The sequence below is a fragment of the Cebidichthys violaceus genome, unplaced genomic scaffold (assembly GCF_023349555.1).
Source record: "Cebidichthys violaceus isolate CVI_PGR_0920_01 unplaced genomic scaffold, fCebVio1.0.p SCAF_5, whole genome shotgun sequence".
Lineage (NCBI taxonomy): Eukaryota > Metazoa > Chordata > Actinopteri > Perciformes > Stichaeidae > Cebidichthys > Cebidichthys violaceus.
In genome coordinates, this window is record NW_027176705.1 from 17582976 (window position 1) to 17597914 (window position 14939).

Sequence of the window (14939 nt, forward strand, 5' to 3'; positions counted from 1 at the left end):
TCTGCACTCACAACAAGTTTAAGGGCTGTTGTAACTTCAAGGGAATCAGTCAAAAGTACAGGAAATATATCTGTGCACAATTCCCAGAGAAACATTGCCACTATCATGCAACACCACCAGTATCTCCAGATTTAGTATATGTCTTTATGTTTTAGATCAGTTAAATGATTACTAGATCCTCCAAGGCCCAAACCATTTCTCTGAAGGCCAACTAGAGCTCATTTCCTCATAGACTCATAGACTTCTAAACAATCCCAGTTCTTTTTGCAACCAGAGGAGTCGCCCCCTGCTGGCCATTAGAGAGAATGTAGGTTGAAGGCACTTGTGCATAGACTTAACTGTCATTGTTGCCAGTTTAGTGCACAGTGATGAGTACAATAGTAATCTCCTGTAATGTATCTGTCTCTGGGCCAGCTGGTGGGACAAGGGAGCGCCCCTGGTCCGCCATCTTGTCCCCCGAAGACCATTCCTCCCTGATGATCCCATCACGGAGACACACCAGCATCATGACTTTCCATGGCAACAACCTCTCCAAGAGTCTCTCCATAAGCAACATCGCTGGGTGAGCTGCTGTGTGTGTGTTGGTCGGTGTGTATGCAACGATACGAGGGCTCTCGGATAATCACATTTCTGTTTAAATGAAACGAAACGTTTCAGTTGCTTTTGCTTTGAAGTCATTGTGTGGTAGGCCTTTTTGGATTTGTTGACATTTTATCCGACCACTGCATCTGTGCACCACATGTGTTCAATCAGCTCGTCGGGTGTTTGTGGTTGTCATTTTGTTTGTTTTTTCCTTATTATCATCTCTATATTCAGTCCGGTGTTCGACGACATGCCCATTAAAGGCCTGCGGTATCTCTCCCAGTCTACTGACTCCCTCAACAGAACCAACCAGGTCACAGAGTCCATGGAATCGCTCACTGATGAAGGTTAACACACACACACACACACACACACACACACACACACACACACACACACACACACACACACACACACACACACACGCGCACGCACACACACACACACCATTGATCTGACTACCCAACACAGCTGCCAGTCAGCTGGGATCAAAGGATCTTAAACTGAGTGAATAACTGTCAAAGAAAAACAGATTCTGTCAGGAAATAATTTAAACGGGAACTAAAAAAGAACATAGTTATAATTTTCAAGAAATAATTAAAAAAAATCCATCAAATGTTATAGAAAATATGACTTGAGCTGTAAGCTAAGTTGTGTTGCTGGCGCAGGGACGGAGATGATGGACGGCCAGCTGATGGGGGAGTTTGAGGCAGAGGCCAAGGAGCTGGAAGCTGACTCGTGGAGTTTATGTGCGGAGCAGCAGTACCGGCAGCAGCTGGACAAAGATCTGGTGAAGAGGCAGGACATCATCTATGGTACGTTTGATTTACCAGAATACACTTTGAAATAGGATCTTAAGAAATTCATGGCAAATAAAGGAAAGGCTTTAGTTGTAGTTAGCCTTGTTTTAGTTGCATCTACAAGTCTCAGTGGTCTATTGAGACTACAGGGTTTAAACTATTCATTGATTTACTTACTGTTTGAGATGTCTCAAGCTATTGATTAGAATCTCTTTGAGGATTCTGAAAAGCATATTTCTATATGTACACAAGGTATTCAGGGACGAAACCGCCTGACAACCTCCGAGGTACAATCATGCAGAGGCACAGATGTGTGGAAGGGTAATACAGAGCTGCTTACGTAATTCTTTCCCTGTGTGTCCTTCAGAGCTGATGCAGACGGAGATGCACCACATCCGGACGTTGCGCATCATGTCCGAGGTCTACAGCAAAGGCCTGCAGAAGGAGGTGCAGCTGGAGCTGCAGACGGTGGAGAAGCTGTTCCCCGCTCTGGACGAGCTCCTGGAGCTCCACACGCAGCACCTCCTCCGCCTCCTGGAGAGGAAGAGGGAGAGCCAGCCGGAAGAGGGGAGCTCGGAGGGAAGCTTCATCATCGACAGGATAGGGGACATCCTGGTCAGCCAGGTTAGAGGAGGGAGGGGCTGGTGTGACGAGGGTTCGGGTCCCCAAATTGTAATTCTTCATCATGAATTTACTTATTTTCTCTTTAGAGGTATTTGTGCTGGAAGCATTGGGGCTGCAAATATTCATTATTCTATATGAAGAGAGAATTAAAAACCCGTAAACCGTTCCATGTCAGTGTGTTGGTAGGTTGGTTCACTACTTTGGTCCTGACTGAAACATCTCAACTACTATTGGATGGATTTCCGTGACATTTTGTACAGACAATCATGGTCCCCTGAGGATGAATCCACTGGACTTTGGTGATCGCGTCACTTTTCCTTCCGGTCGACATTTCAGTGTTTCCAATATTTTGGTTTATGACCAAATACCTGCAATTCAACATTCCCATCAGCCTCAGCTGTGCGTGATCATTTTGGGCATTCAGCTCAAAGCACCTCTGTTCCTACATCCAGCCTCACACAGCTGGGCTGTACACTCCTGCTTCCAGGTTTCAGCACCGTTGAAAGCTGTAGAAGTCCTTAGCTCTGGGAAAAATAATATCAATGGGTTGAATCCTTAGCTAATGCCCATGTTTTACTATGCGGCATGCATACATACACCTCTAATGTAAAGTTACACCTTTAAATATTGTTCTCCCAGCTTATCTTTAAAGTTTTGAAACTAAACAACTGAGTTTGAACTTGGAATAGAAGTTGGAGCCCTACGACTTACAGTGTTAGCTTTCTGGCTCAGCCTTTTTTCTTTTTTTTTTTTTGCTCTGCTGTACCAATACCCGTTTCGTGTATTCATGCCTGTGAAATTCTGCTCCAGTTCTCAGGGTGCAACGGCGAAAGCATGAAGAGGGTTTATGGAAGATTCTGCAGCCGCCACAACGAAGCCGTGAGCTTCTACAAGGACCTCCTGACCAAAGACAAACGCTTCAAGGCCTTTATCAAAGTAAGACTCTTTCAGCCAGACATATGTTTATCGCAGATATATCCTACAGTTGTGTTGCTTATCGGAGAAGTTGCTTTTATTTTTTGGAGTACATGTCTGGTTTTCCAGACATAATTGTTTTTTTGCTGAATAGATGTCTCAGAAACACTCAGTTCTGTTCTACAGAGTGCCAGTTATTGTGTTAACCTGTAAAGCTTGCTCTTGTTCTGTCTCACTTTTCTTTAGTTTTTTAGTCTTTTGCATTTCAATCAGTGCCGTGAGCGTATGCATTAGTATAAAAGCCACGAAACCCTTGAGTGTTTTGTGTTTTTCAGAGGCGTTAGTTGTCTTCTCTGGTTGTGTAACTGTCATATCCATAATCACAGCAAACACCGTCTTCAGTAATGTTACTATATTGTTCTACAGCAAATGAGTCCTAAGTTTCTGTTGATTGTTTAGAGCCACCTGTTGCGTGGGCTTGTTTCACTAAAGCACTTCTTGTTTGTATTTCCAGAAAAAGATGAGTAGCAGCATTGTGCGGAGGCTTGGCATCCCAGAATGCATCTTGCTGGTGACCCAGAGGATAACCAAGTACCCGGTGCTGATTCAGAGAATGCTGCAGCACACTAAAGGTTAGCTTCCTGCCGGCCTTTACTGTTTACATGACAATACGGATTGGGGAAAGTGGAAGGAGGAAGTGGGTGTTAATTGGGACGACGCTGGCGACTACAGACTATAATACCTGGCTAACAAAGCAGTTAGGTTAGTAGATGGGTAAAATGTAGTGTAATACTACATCAGGATTCATAATATATTAGATGGCATAAATAGGGAGATCACTTGTTGTAGTTGTTCCCGATTGTTTCTTTGATTGTGTAAACAGTTCTATTTCGTAGTCTCTCCTGGAGACATTCAAGTCCTTTAATCGATCCTCATCTGTCCTGGGATCACTCTGCATAAAATACACAACACAAAACATTCATTTACTATTCAGAACACGTCATCTCTAACGCTCCATCTAAAGCAAAAAGAGGGATTTGAAAATCTTAGATTTGAAAGCGGTAAAGGAGTTTTTCTCCGAGTTGAAACTCTGCGCTAATGGGCTGCCTTAATTAAACTTGGATCTGAAGGATTTCCCCACAAACAAGTGGCAGAAAGCAAGACAGAATAAGGCCAACCACAGCATGAGTACCAAACAACTGTTGCTGGCTCAGAGATCATTAGGGAACAAATCAAACCACATGTAAACATTTTGGCAGGTTGGTTCTCTTTAAAGGAAGTGGAGTCTCAAGACCTGTTGAGACTGTGTCTGTGGAATCCAAAACAAGTGTAAAGGCCAAGCCAATGGGAGGCATTGTCTACACTTCAATCACGTGGGGTTAATTGTGTTAATGATTTATGTAATATATATAAAAATACGTTGCATGAAGAAATACAAAAGCAAAATCAAATACAGTTTCCACATTCACACGATTCTGAAGAAGGTATTTCATATTTGTCACACTATGTTGATCTTGAGAACAGACAAATTTAGCTCTTTTTTTTTTTCAGTACGATTAAATTTCACTTCTTCCGACACAGTTCAGCGTACTTCAGTCGTAGTACTGGGAAACGACCCACGGCAAAGTGTCACTTGTTCCAGGAAAGCTCCTGAAAATCTGAATTTCTCACACGTATATTTTTGAGAAAAATGAGACCTGTGTTGGATGGGTGTTTTTTAGGATAATAGATCAAACATATACTTTGAGGAGCTGAAATATTTTGCACGCTATTTATATCTGATTTAAAGCGTCTCTTGCCGGCTGGCCTCCCACTGTGTACTTTCACTCTAATCCCTCCCAGAAGCCTGTTTATAGTTCTATGTGGGACGGGGAGCTCTGCCTTAATCCCCAAGGTGCTTTAAGAGGACGCGATATATGCTGAGTGGAAATAACACGCCACGCTCACATTTACGGAGCGTATTTTGGTGCTCAGGAGGGAGATATTCCACTTTGGGGAAAAAAATGTTAAATAGTAATGTCCGAAACCCAAGTGTCCCATAAACAAGACGTGTGTATCAGAGACGTCAGACACCACTGGTGATATTAATGCTAAATGAATTCATGTAGAAAGTAGTTCCTCTGTGGAGACTCCACGGTTACTGATGTGTACCTGACTCTGACCTCTGACCTCCTTTTTATTCCTCTCACTTAATTGTGGGAAAAAATTCCCGGTATGTTTATTTTGAGTAAAGGGAAAGATAAGCCTAGCTGTGAGGGCGATTGGGCAGCGTCGATGTAAAGAGCTTGTTTTTGCCACTGACCGATTCAGTTTGTTATTTAAGTGCCTGATGACATTATGGGAACACCTCGGGAGAAATAAGAAATGCTTTTCTTAGCCTTTCGCTCGATACGGTCTGTTTGTTATAGTGTCCAAATCTGAATATCGCAGTACCCACAAGAACACCACCAGGCTGCCGAACTCCACGGCCTTGCAGATGCTGGTTCACCCTTCTATGCCAGTTGCTCTCTCTCCCTCTCACTCTCACTCACTCTCTCTCCCTCTCCCTCCCTCTCACTCACTCTCTCTCCCTCTCCCTCTCTCTCCCTCTCCCTCTCACTCTCTCTCTCTCTCTCGCTCTCTCTGTCTCTCTCCCTCTCTCTCTATGTCTCTCTCTCTCACTCTCTCTCTCCCTCTCCCTCTTTCTCTCTCTCTCTCTCTCTCTCCCTCTCTCTCGCTCTCTCTGTCTCTCTCCCTCTCTCTCTCTGTCTCTCTCCCTCTCTCTCTCTGTCTCTCTCCCTCTCTCTCTATGTCTCTCTCTCTCACTCTCTCTCTCTCTCTCTCTCTCTCTCTCTCTCTCTCTCTCTCTCTCTCTGTCTCACTCCGTCTCTCTCTATGTCTCTCCCTCCCTCTCTCTGTCTCTCCCTCTCTCTCCTTCTCCTTCTCAATTTGTAGGTGCTCTTCATCCGTATACTCTGCCTCAAATTAAATATGGGCGGCCATCGAATTCAAAGACCTTGTCAACGTTGTCCAAATCATCGAACTATTCAGCCACAACATTGAAGATCTTTCAGATAACAGATTTGCTTTCTGTACTCCGACACAACAACAACGTGACCTTGCGAGATTTTGTAATGACTCCTCTCCTTGAGCAAAGCTTGTTCCATAATGTTGTCAGACACTTTTAGTAACAACCTGATCCTGTTGGTGGCAAATACAACCACTATTAGTGGACTTTAGTTGACGATGCCAAATTTCTCCGATACGATTACATTGCAGCTCATGAGTGGCTGCTGTCCACAGCAGTATTATACTAGTATTAATAATGCCGAAGTTACCCTAAAACACGAGTCAACCTCTATCCAGTTAATAAAAGCTACAGTTTATTTGGGATAACCAGGTGAGCTTCGTAGTTGGAGCGAGCAGCGGTGTGGCTCACCAACACCTCCACAAATCTAAACCACACCGACTAAAGTTAAAAGGAGGAGCTCCACATTTTGGAAAATACACTTATTTGCTTTCTTGCTGAGAGTTAGACATGAGGCCGGCATTGAGCTTCTCATCTAAATTCAAAGTTACAGTCAGCAGTTGGTTAGCTTAGCTTAGCTTAGCTTAGCACAAAGACTGGAAACGGGGGAAACAGCTACTCTGTCGTTTTTATACTTTGTTTTTTTGTATGCATTAAACAAACAAGATATAACTATATAGCTGTTTCCCCCATTTCCAGTCTTTGAGCTAAGCTAAGCTAGCTGCCTGCTAGTGTTAGCTTAGGTGTACCGGCTACAAGAGACAGAAAAACACATCTCCCTAAATGTTGGTCAATTTCTCTAAAGACTCTGAAAATGTACTTTCTCAATCAGCTCCTTACGCTTAACAATGGGGTCCTACATCAATTAAGCATGCAGTTTGAACAGTTTTGATTATTTTACATGAGAGAGTTGCCGTCTGTGCAGTTTTCCCGCTTATTGGAAGTAGACGGAGCTCGGTTTGACCAAATAGCTGCTGTAATTAAACTAAACTGTCCGGAGAGAATGTGTGGCCAATGTTGCGCACAAATGACTTGAACAGACGCGGCAGAAAAATGTGCAGAACAGTGTGTAGCCTTAATTTGAGATACAGGTATCGTGCTAGAGGCAACAAGCATGCGAGGAAGTGTTGTCGGATGAGGATGTGGCAATAAAAAAAATCTTGGAACAGCTTATTCTGAATAGCTCAATATGGTGTGCATTTCAAATCATGCAGGAGGGAGAACAGGTTGTGTCAAAATGAAAGAGGCAAAGATCAACACACACCCACATAAGTTATGGGGACTTAGAGGTTTATGCGTCAACTCATCTAGAACAATAAAAAGGTTTTCATTTTTCTCTGCAGTGGCATTTGCAATAAGAGGTTTCTCAGAAAGTAGAAATGCAGGCACTTATTTCATTGCACCGTCTGCTGTGCACAAACACCTCCTCAGCTTAGCCACTCTACACATCTGGTTCAAGTGTGTTAGTTTGGAGCCATGAAATTACCAAATGGACTTGCCAAACAGTAATGGCTTTTGTCTGCATCTTGTGCTTCTGCTGGTTTTGCACCACCATGAGAATACAATCTTTTTAAAACGGTAACTCCTCGCATTAAAACAATGAGACATCAAGAGTGGGCTTTGGTTACTGCCCCACTGGTTATCAGGTGTTGTCGCCGGTCTGACCTCTCTCTCGTCACATGTCGAACGCAGAAGGCGATAAAGACCACGAGGACCTGACGGATGCTGTCCGGCTGGTGAAGGAGGTGATCGCCGCGGTCGACAGCAAGGTGAACGAGCACGAGAAGAGACGCCGCCTGAAGGACTTCCACGGCCGCATGGACAGCAAGTCCATCATGATGACGAAGAGTGGCCAGATCTTTGCCAGGGAGGATCTGCTGAGGAGGAGGCTGATCCACGATGGAGTGCTGCAGCTGAAGAACTCCCAGGGGAGACTGAAGGGTGAGGGGACCGCAAATTCTCTCTGTAAAGATGTTCTCTAACTTTTCACTTATGCAACCACTGTTCTCCTGGCTGTTCTCCAGATGTCCATGCTCTGCTGCTGTCGGACGTCTTCGTCTTCCTCCAAGAGAAAGACCAGAAATATGTCTTCGCCATGCTGGTAGGATTCCCGCTGTCATATCTCTCTTTATGCCTTCCTCTTCTTTCTCTCCTTCCTTCCGCTGTTCCCTCCTTTTTCCCTCCATCTCTCCGGTAATAAAGATCACCGCCAAAGATGTTGGTTTCATATTTTCCTATCCCACTGTTGTTGCTGTTAGCATTAGCTGGCCCGCTTAGCGTACCCGTTGTGTAATATTGCTTGCCTCTGGCTAGCGAGCTAGCCGCACCTAATAAAGCTGCTCTGGCTCTCGGCATCTAACCCAACTGTGATGAATCATATAGGTTGGAGTCGTTTTTTTCCATGTTTGCAGGACTCGCAGCTTAATGGCACACACACACACACAAACACACACACACACACACACACACACACACACACACACAAAGTAGGGGTAGTGAAAACAGAGGTGGGCCTTTGGCATAATAATCACATCCATCATTATAAAAAAGCTTGGAATGTTTGAGTTGTGGTTTTGAATGGACGGCGGCCATGTGAACCAGGTTCACAAGCTTCAGTTCTGAGGATCACCAACCAGTAACAGCCGGGTCAAAGGTCACCTGGACAGACGATAGAACGTATTTGTGTGAAGCTGATGTGAGACTCCGGGAGTCGGAGTTAGACGAATCAAGTGGGTTTCATCCAGAGACGGTCTTTTTAGTATGAATTCTTTCCTTTGTTGAGGTGCAGTTGAAGGGTAGTAAAACAAAGATGGGAGTTTGTACAAAAGTAAGACTCCTGACTAAAGACACACACTCGATTTCACTTGATCCAAACTTTAAATTCATCTCTGCACAGAGCGAGAGCTGTGGATTTTGTTCACAGCACAGTTACAGTAGACAGAACCCATCCTGGTAGAACTTTGGATTTACTGGATAGAGCAGAAATGAAACCGCTTATTTAACTGTGCTTTCTCTGTTTTGCAGCCTTAAGGATGCAAAGATCTCTGATCAGCTGACTCCCATGTGGATGATAACATTAACCAGAATCTCATTTTCTCTTCTTCCCTCCCCTTTCCCCCTGCAATCCTACTTTTCATTTTAAATCTATCTATCCCTCCGTCTACACTGCACTTGTTTTTGGCATGCATTTATTCCCCTGATTTCCTTTTCCCATCCTCCTCCTCCTCCTATAATTACCCCTCTCCCCCTCCTTTTCACTCCCTCCTGCTTCAACCCACTCTTCTTCCTGCCTTCCCCACCCTCAACATTTGTCTTCCCTCCTCGCTGACCCTCCCACTGTCATCTTCTCTCTTTTTTTTTTTTTTTCATTCTCCTCCTCCCTCGTTGCCTCCACCAATCCCCTCCCCTTCTTTTCTGACCCTTCCCTCCCCGTAGGACCAGCGCTCCACGGTCATCTCCCTCCAGAAGCTGATCGTGAGGGAGGTGGCCAACGAAGAGCGCGGCCTCTTCCTCATCACGGCGGGCATCGAGAAGCCGGAGATGATGGAGGTCCTGGCCAGCTCCAAGGACGAACGCAACACCTGGATGCAGCTCATCCAGGAGGCCATGCAGTCCATGTAAGTGGGATTTATTTATGTGCTGAGGTGTTTTTACTTACAAGAACATTCAGGGCATTTCGCTAATACTTCAACGAATGCTTTTTGTACTCCGAGTTTTACCTCAGAATACACTGGCCCCATATACTTCAACCCATTACCTCAGCAGCACAAATCGTGCTTCACACTCACTGTTGGCCTCTTAGGGTTCATCCACGGCATATCTGTGTTGTAACCCAGGAGTTAGACCGAGCCCAGTTCTCCAGATAGTAATAAACGGTAAGCTGCGACAGAGCACTTTGCTGTCAGGAGGATTAGCGCCACTCTACCTGGGGATGGGATGTACTCAGGGACAGTCTAATGCTGGATTGGCTTCAAGGGCAGCTCACTCTAAGCAGAGGATTATTCCACTGCAGCCAGCGGGAAGGAGAGAGAGATTTACCTCTCCGTCTCTCTCCTTCTATTTTCCTCTCCCAGTCTGACTTCTGTCAAAATACAAAATCGAGATCAGGCTACTGGCAGGAGTGGAGGAGATGAAAACAACCAAACAACATGATATACATCAAATGTTTGACTCTCTCAATGTTGTCTTGTCGGCGTTATACACACTGAAGTGCTGAAGAGAATGACTATACCAGTAGTCCTTTCTAAAAGAACTGGTTAGTCTATAAATCGTCTGAAAATAAAGAAATAGCAGAATTTCATTTTTCAGTTTTAAAAATCTTTGTCCATTAATTTCTGAATGAAATGCTTTTCATCCCTGCTTGTAGATTCATACATAGTTATTGTATCTGATGTAGATTTAGAAAGATGCAGATGATTTCTAATTTTCCTCTTCCCTGGTTGCACAGGGAGAAGGATGAAGACGAAGGGATTCCCAGTGAGACGGAAGATGACAAGAGACAACTAGAGACGAAGGCCAAGGAGATGCGAGGTGAGGGAAACACGTTCACAGCGTCCGTGGGTAAGAAGAAGGGGAAACTTTTGTCACAAAAATGTTCTCCTCACCATCATTCTGTTTGTCTTTCCTTCCCGTCTGTCTCTGCCCGTCAGATCTGTTGAGGCAGAAGGACACAGAGATCATGTCTCTGCTGGAGGAGAAGGTGCAGCTCTTCAGGGGGATGTGGGAGCCTCTGAACCCAGGCGAGGAGGTCTACCAGCAGGTCCAGCCTTTCTTTAGGTCGGCCTGCAGCCTGGAGCCACCCAGAGGGGCGTCCATCATGTCGGACGCCCTGCAGGAAGGTAAGACCGTGTGTATAATGAATGCGCTGATCTGTGTTCTGAACAATAACGCAGAATGATTATACTGAATAGACATAAGTTGCATGAGCGCGTGAGGCTCTCATCACTTCACAAGCACACAATGTCATTTCTGTCGACTACGACAAATGTCCAATCATATTTGCCAAAACCTTTTAGACTCACTCCCGTGTGAGGGAGACACTAAAGGAGTCAGAGTGTGTTTTAGGATTTTATTCCTGCTCCTTGTTCATCAAATGTGCATGAGAGGGAAGCAGCAGGAGCCCAGAAGTGAACGGAGTGTATTTTGACAAAGAGAGAATGAAATGTGGAGAAAAGTTGACGTTAAATTTAAACTATCGGGTCGGGAAATGTTTGGCTGACTGAAAAATGAAGCTGCTGCAAAAACTTTCAGATCATGAAAGATTCACTAGACACTCAACTTTGTAGAAGACAAAAATATGTTTTTTCCTGGTCTCTTTAAAGAAATGTAGGAACACATATTACTCACTGAAAAAGAAGAAGAGAAGCGTTGCAATTCATTGTGCAATAATAAAGCACTATTTCTTGGTATATTGGATGTACCGTATTAACTAAATCTAATCTAAATACGACGCACTCACTGAATAAGAGCACACTGCTCCCGGTGCTTAGTGGTGCTCTGAGAACTGAGAAACGCACAGATGCAGAGAGCCCTTTATGGTTTCCAAATACTGCTGCAGGCAAAGAGTGTTCCACGTAAAAGATGTAAGTAGCTGATCAAGTGGACATTCAACTGAGGGTTGTTTGCAGCTCTAATGCACAGAAGATGTATGTAGGAGAACTTCTATAATGGTCTCCACTTCTGAAAGTAGCAGTGAAGGTTTAGCTACAGCTCCCTCTAACCCTGGGGCAGGAGTTGTTTGGTATTGTTTGGTATGTGAATTGGCAGCAGTGATGTCATTTCCTCCGAGGTTATCGTGTTTTACTGCACGTTCACATCCACCAGCAACGAGGTCACAGAGCGGCCTGGTCTTCGTACTTATACGCCGTCTTTGCCAGAGATAGTGTAATTTCAGATGGTTAAGATGTTTCAACTTTCAGCAAAAGAGCTCTGTGGTTCAAACAGGTTGTCAATAGTTGCTAAGCAACAGGAGCCAGTAGCAGGTTGAAAGCAGAAGTGCCTCGAAGGATTCATCAGTGCAGAGCTGAACTGTAACACAGTTAGCCGGGATAATTCACTTACTGACATTGATGTTTGACTCCCCCCCTCTCTCTCTCTCTCTCTCTCTCTCTGTGTGTGTGTGTGTGTGTGTGTGTGTGTGTGTGTGTGTGTGTGTGTGTGTGACAGTGGAGACGCTGCAGGGGCTGGTGAACGGCAGCCTGGGCGGGGCGATGGCCAGCGTCCAGGAGGGAGGGGTAGCGGGGCCGGTGTGTTTGCCCCGTCGGGCCGAGACCTTCGGAGGCTTCGACAGCCACCAGATGCACAGCAGCAAGAGTGAGTCCGCCGCTGTGTGCTCGCTTTGTTTGGTTGAGATTCTGCAGACGAGTGCGCCGCTGAGTTTTATCGCAGCAGGGCACCACACCCAGCACTTTTCCCACAATGCCCCTGTTCAGTGCAGTTTTAGACGGGGGCCTTGGGCAGCAGTGCCGCTGCCTGGGGCGATCCCCCTGAACCGGTGGGACACTGTGGCAGATATCGAGCCACAAGAGGTCCAGACTTTTACAGCAGTAGCAGCACCTGCAGAACTACACAACGTTTTCATCAGTGCGATGCTTTTAAAACATACTTCACCCTTTAGTTAGAAAACAGACCTAAACTAAAATATTAACATTATGTCGAACACTCGATACGTTATATAAACTAATGCTAGAGATGTGTGGCGTCAGCTGAACCACAAGCTAGTTTAGATTTGGTTACAAAGTTAAAGATGGGCTCAGGAGTGATGAAGGGATTTGTTCGAGCAGAGGAGTATTAGAAAAGTGATTCATAAATTAATACAAAAACATGAGATTTTTTACGTTTTTTTATCAACAAAATCAGCACAAAATGATTCTATTTTTAACTAAAAGATGATACATTTTGTTGTGTGATATATTGTTGTGCTTCAGTAGACATCTTCTCTCCTGTGGTTTCCTTTTCTGCCAGGCGGAGACGTCGACGAGAGCGAGGATACGGCGGGAGATCTGCGCAGGACGGAGTCCGACAGCGTTTTAAAGAAGGTCGGCATCTCAGCCGCCAGTTACTCTCGACTCCGAAAGCCGCTACGCCCCCGCGCCGCAACGAGAACCCCCGCAGGCCGTGTGTGGGGGAGCGTTTGTCCTCCAACATTAACAACGCCATTAAGATGAATGTAGCCAGTTCTCTCCCTCCAGTGAATTAGCCTCTCGACTCTTCCCGCAAAGGGCCCGTTGCTAATGGCGACCATCAGTTGCATGAGAATTCAATAGCGGATGAAAACGAATGGGCGGCCTTTGGGTGCTGCTGCTGCTGTTCTTCACTGTAGTCGATTATCCTGCAGATATCCGGCAGCTGGACTGCACCTGATTGTGTCTTTAATGTTTCAGTGCCGCCAGGCTACTGTACGGCCGTTCCCTGTTCATTCTGCTGTCTCAGCGCTTGATTCTTAGTTACACTTCGTCCTGGGCACAGAGCCAAAGTTCAGAGGGGGCTCAGCAGCAGCAGGAGTCTCAATGGTCAATAAAGACACAATGCACAGTTCATCTAAGCATTCCGCTTTCCATTATATTCACATTAGTTCCTGGTTTTCTTTGTAAAAGGACAAATGAATTCTCCGAGCTGTTTAAGCCCTTCCTATTGAAAACACAGTAAGTGTAAGACTGCCGTGTTCCTGTATCAGTCGTGCGTTGTTATACCCAGACACAATTAGATTTTTACAGCACACCCACATGTGCAGCTGTAATGACATTCGGTCCTATACACTGTACAGTATGCACCGTACATGTAATGTACACACACTGTGAGATGCACTAGATGGTGTGTGTGTGTGTGTGTGTGTGTGTGTGTGTGTGTGTGTGTGTGTGTGTGTGTGTGTGTGTGTGTGTGTGTGTGTGTGTGTGTGTGTGGGAGTGCATCGCTGTCTTCTGGCAGTGCAGTACTTAAGTGTGTGTTTGTGCTCGTGTGCAGGGAGGAAACGCCAACCTGCTGCTGCTGCTGAAGAGGAACAGTGAGGTAACACCGACTTCCTGTCTCTAACTGAATTACTGCTGCTGCTTAAAACTCTCTGTTTCTGTCATAATGAATGGATCACCTGAGACGGCAGTACTTGTTGCACTGTTGATGATTGTATTTTTAGTGGTATTAGTTGGTAGCGTCATTTGAAAAATAGATACATAATAAGGAAAACAAAAACATGTGGCTTGGCCAAGTAAACTGTACAAGGAAGACGTTATTTAATAACGGCGGTCTTTAAGAGCAGGCTTTAAGAAGAATTTTCAAATGAAAAATATGATTAAAATGAATTATTCACGAGCCATGCTAGCAGGTCTGTGAAAGCTGTACTTATGCACAGCCGTGGTTTGAGCTGAACGCTAACTTTAGCATGCTAACATGCCCACAATTATTATTATTATTATACAAAAGTGTATAATGTACACAACTTGATGCCAATCCATCCAGTAGATGTAACGATATTTCAATAATTAAGAGAAACAACGTTGACCTCCTGGTGTGCTGGAGGCAACCAGGAGGTCATGAAGGTTCATCCGGTGTTACGATATTTCTCTTAAGGTCCGCATTTATGAGTGATTGTTTTCCATGCTGTTGACGATAATGTGAAAAAAGTCTCCATGTTCTCAACATTTAACACAAACACTATTTCTCTCAATGAACAATGTAGACGTTCTGAAAAGCTGCAGCAATGATTGAGATACTAATCAGGCCAAAGACAGTTCCAGTGAACTATTCCAACAGAAAATACAAAGTGCATTTTCTTTCAGCCTTCAAAGGATGCTGCTCCTGTACATTCTGATCACTGGACTTGTTACACAGACAGCATTGGAGGCATACTGCATTTATATTTCATGCAACAACACTTTCTGCAGATGTTCCTCGTTTCGAACGCTGCTCTCTGCAGTTCCCAGGGAACGCTAATTGGAGAGCTTTGTGTCCGAGTAAACATGGGTGGCAGCCGAATGCTCGGCGGCCTTGTCTCTTTGTCGCGCGTTTGAATGGAG

At 44.9% G+C, this 14939-nt stretch overlaps 1 protein-coding gene across 2 annotated transcripts in view; it reads left to right on the top strand.

Moving 5' to 3' along the window:
• Nucleotides 1-14939, top strand: part of LOC137887704 (A-kinase anchor protein 13-like) — an 88454-nt gene that overhangs the window by 66103 nt on the left and 7412 nt on the right. For both annotated transcript variants that reach the window (XM_068730880.1, XM_068730879.1), the window contains 14 exons: nucleotides 415-562; nucleotides 817-929; nucleotides 1251-1397; nucleotides 1750-2006; nucleotides 2817-2942; nucleotides 3436-3553; nucleotides 7621-7869; nucleotides 7953-8029; nucleotides 9364-9545; nucleotides 10376-10458; nucleotides 10578-10766; nucleotides 12094-12240; nucleotides 12892-12965; nucleotides 13891-13935. In XM_068730880.1, the coding sequence (XP_068586981.1) occupies nucleotides 415-562; nucleotides 817-929; nucleotides 1251-1397; nucleotides 1750-2006; nucleotides 2817-2942; nucleotides 3436-3553; nucleotides 7621-7869; nucleotides 7953-8029; nucleotides 9364-9545; nucleotides 10376-10458; nucleotides 10578-10766; nucleotides 12094-12240; nucleotides 12892-12965; nucleotides 13891-13935 (1955 nt within the window). The remainder of the gene's footprint in view (nucleotides 1-414; nucleotides 563-816; nucleotides 930-1250; nucleotides 1398-1749; nucleotides 2007-2816; nucleotides 2943-3435; nucleotides 3554-7620; nucleotides 7870-7952; nucleotides 8030-9363; nucleotides 9546-10375; nucleotides 10459-10577; nucleotides 10767-12093; nucleotides 12241-12891; nucleotides 12966-13890; nucleotides 13936-14939) is intronic.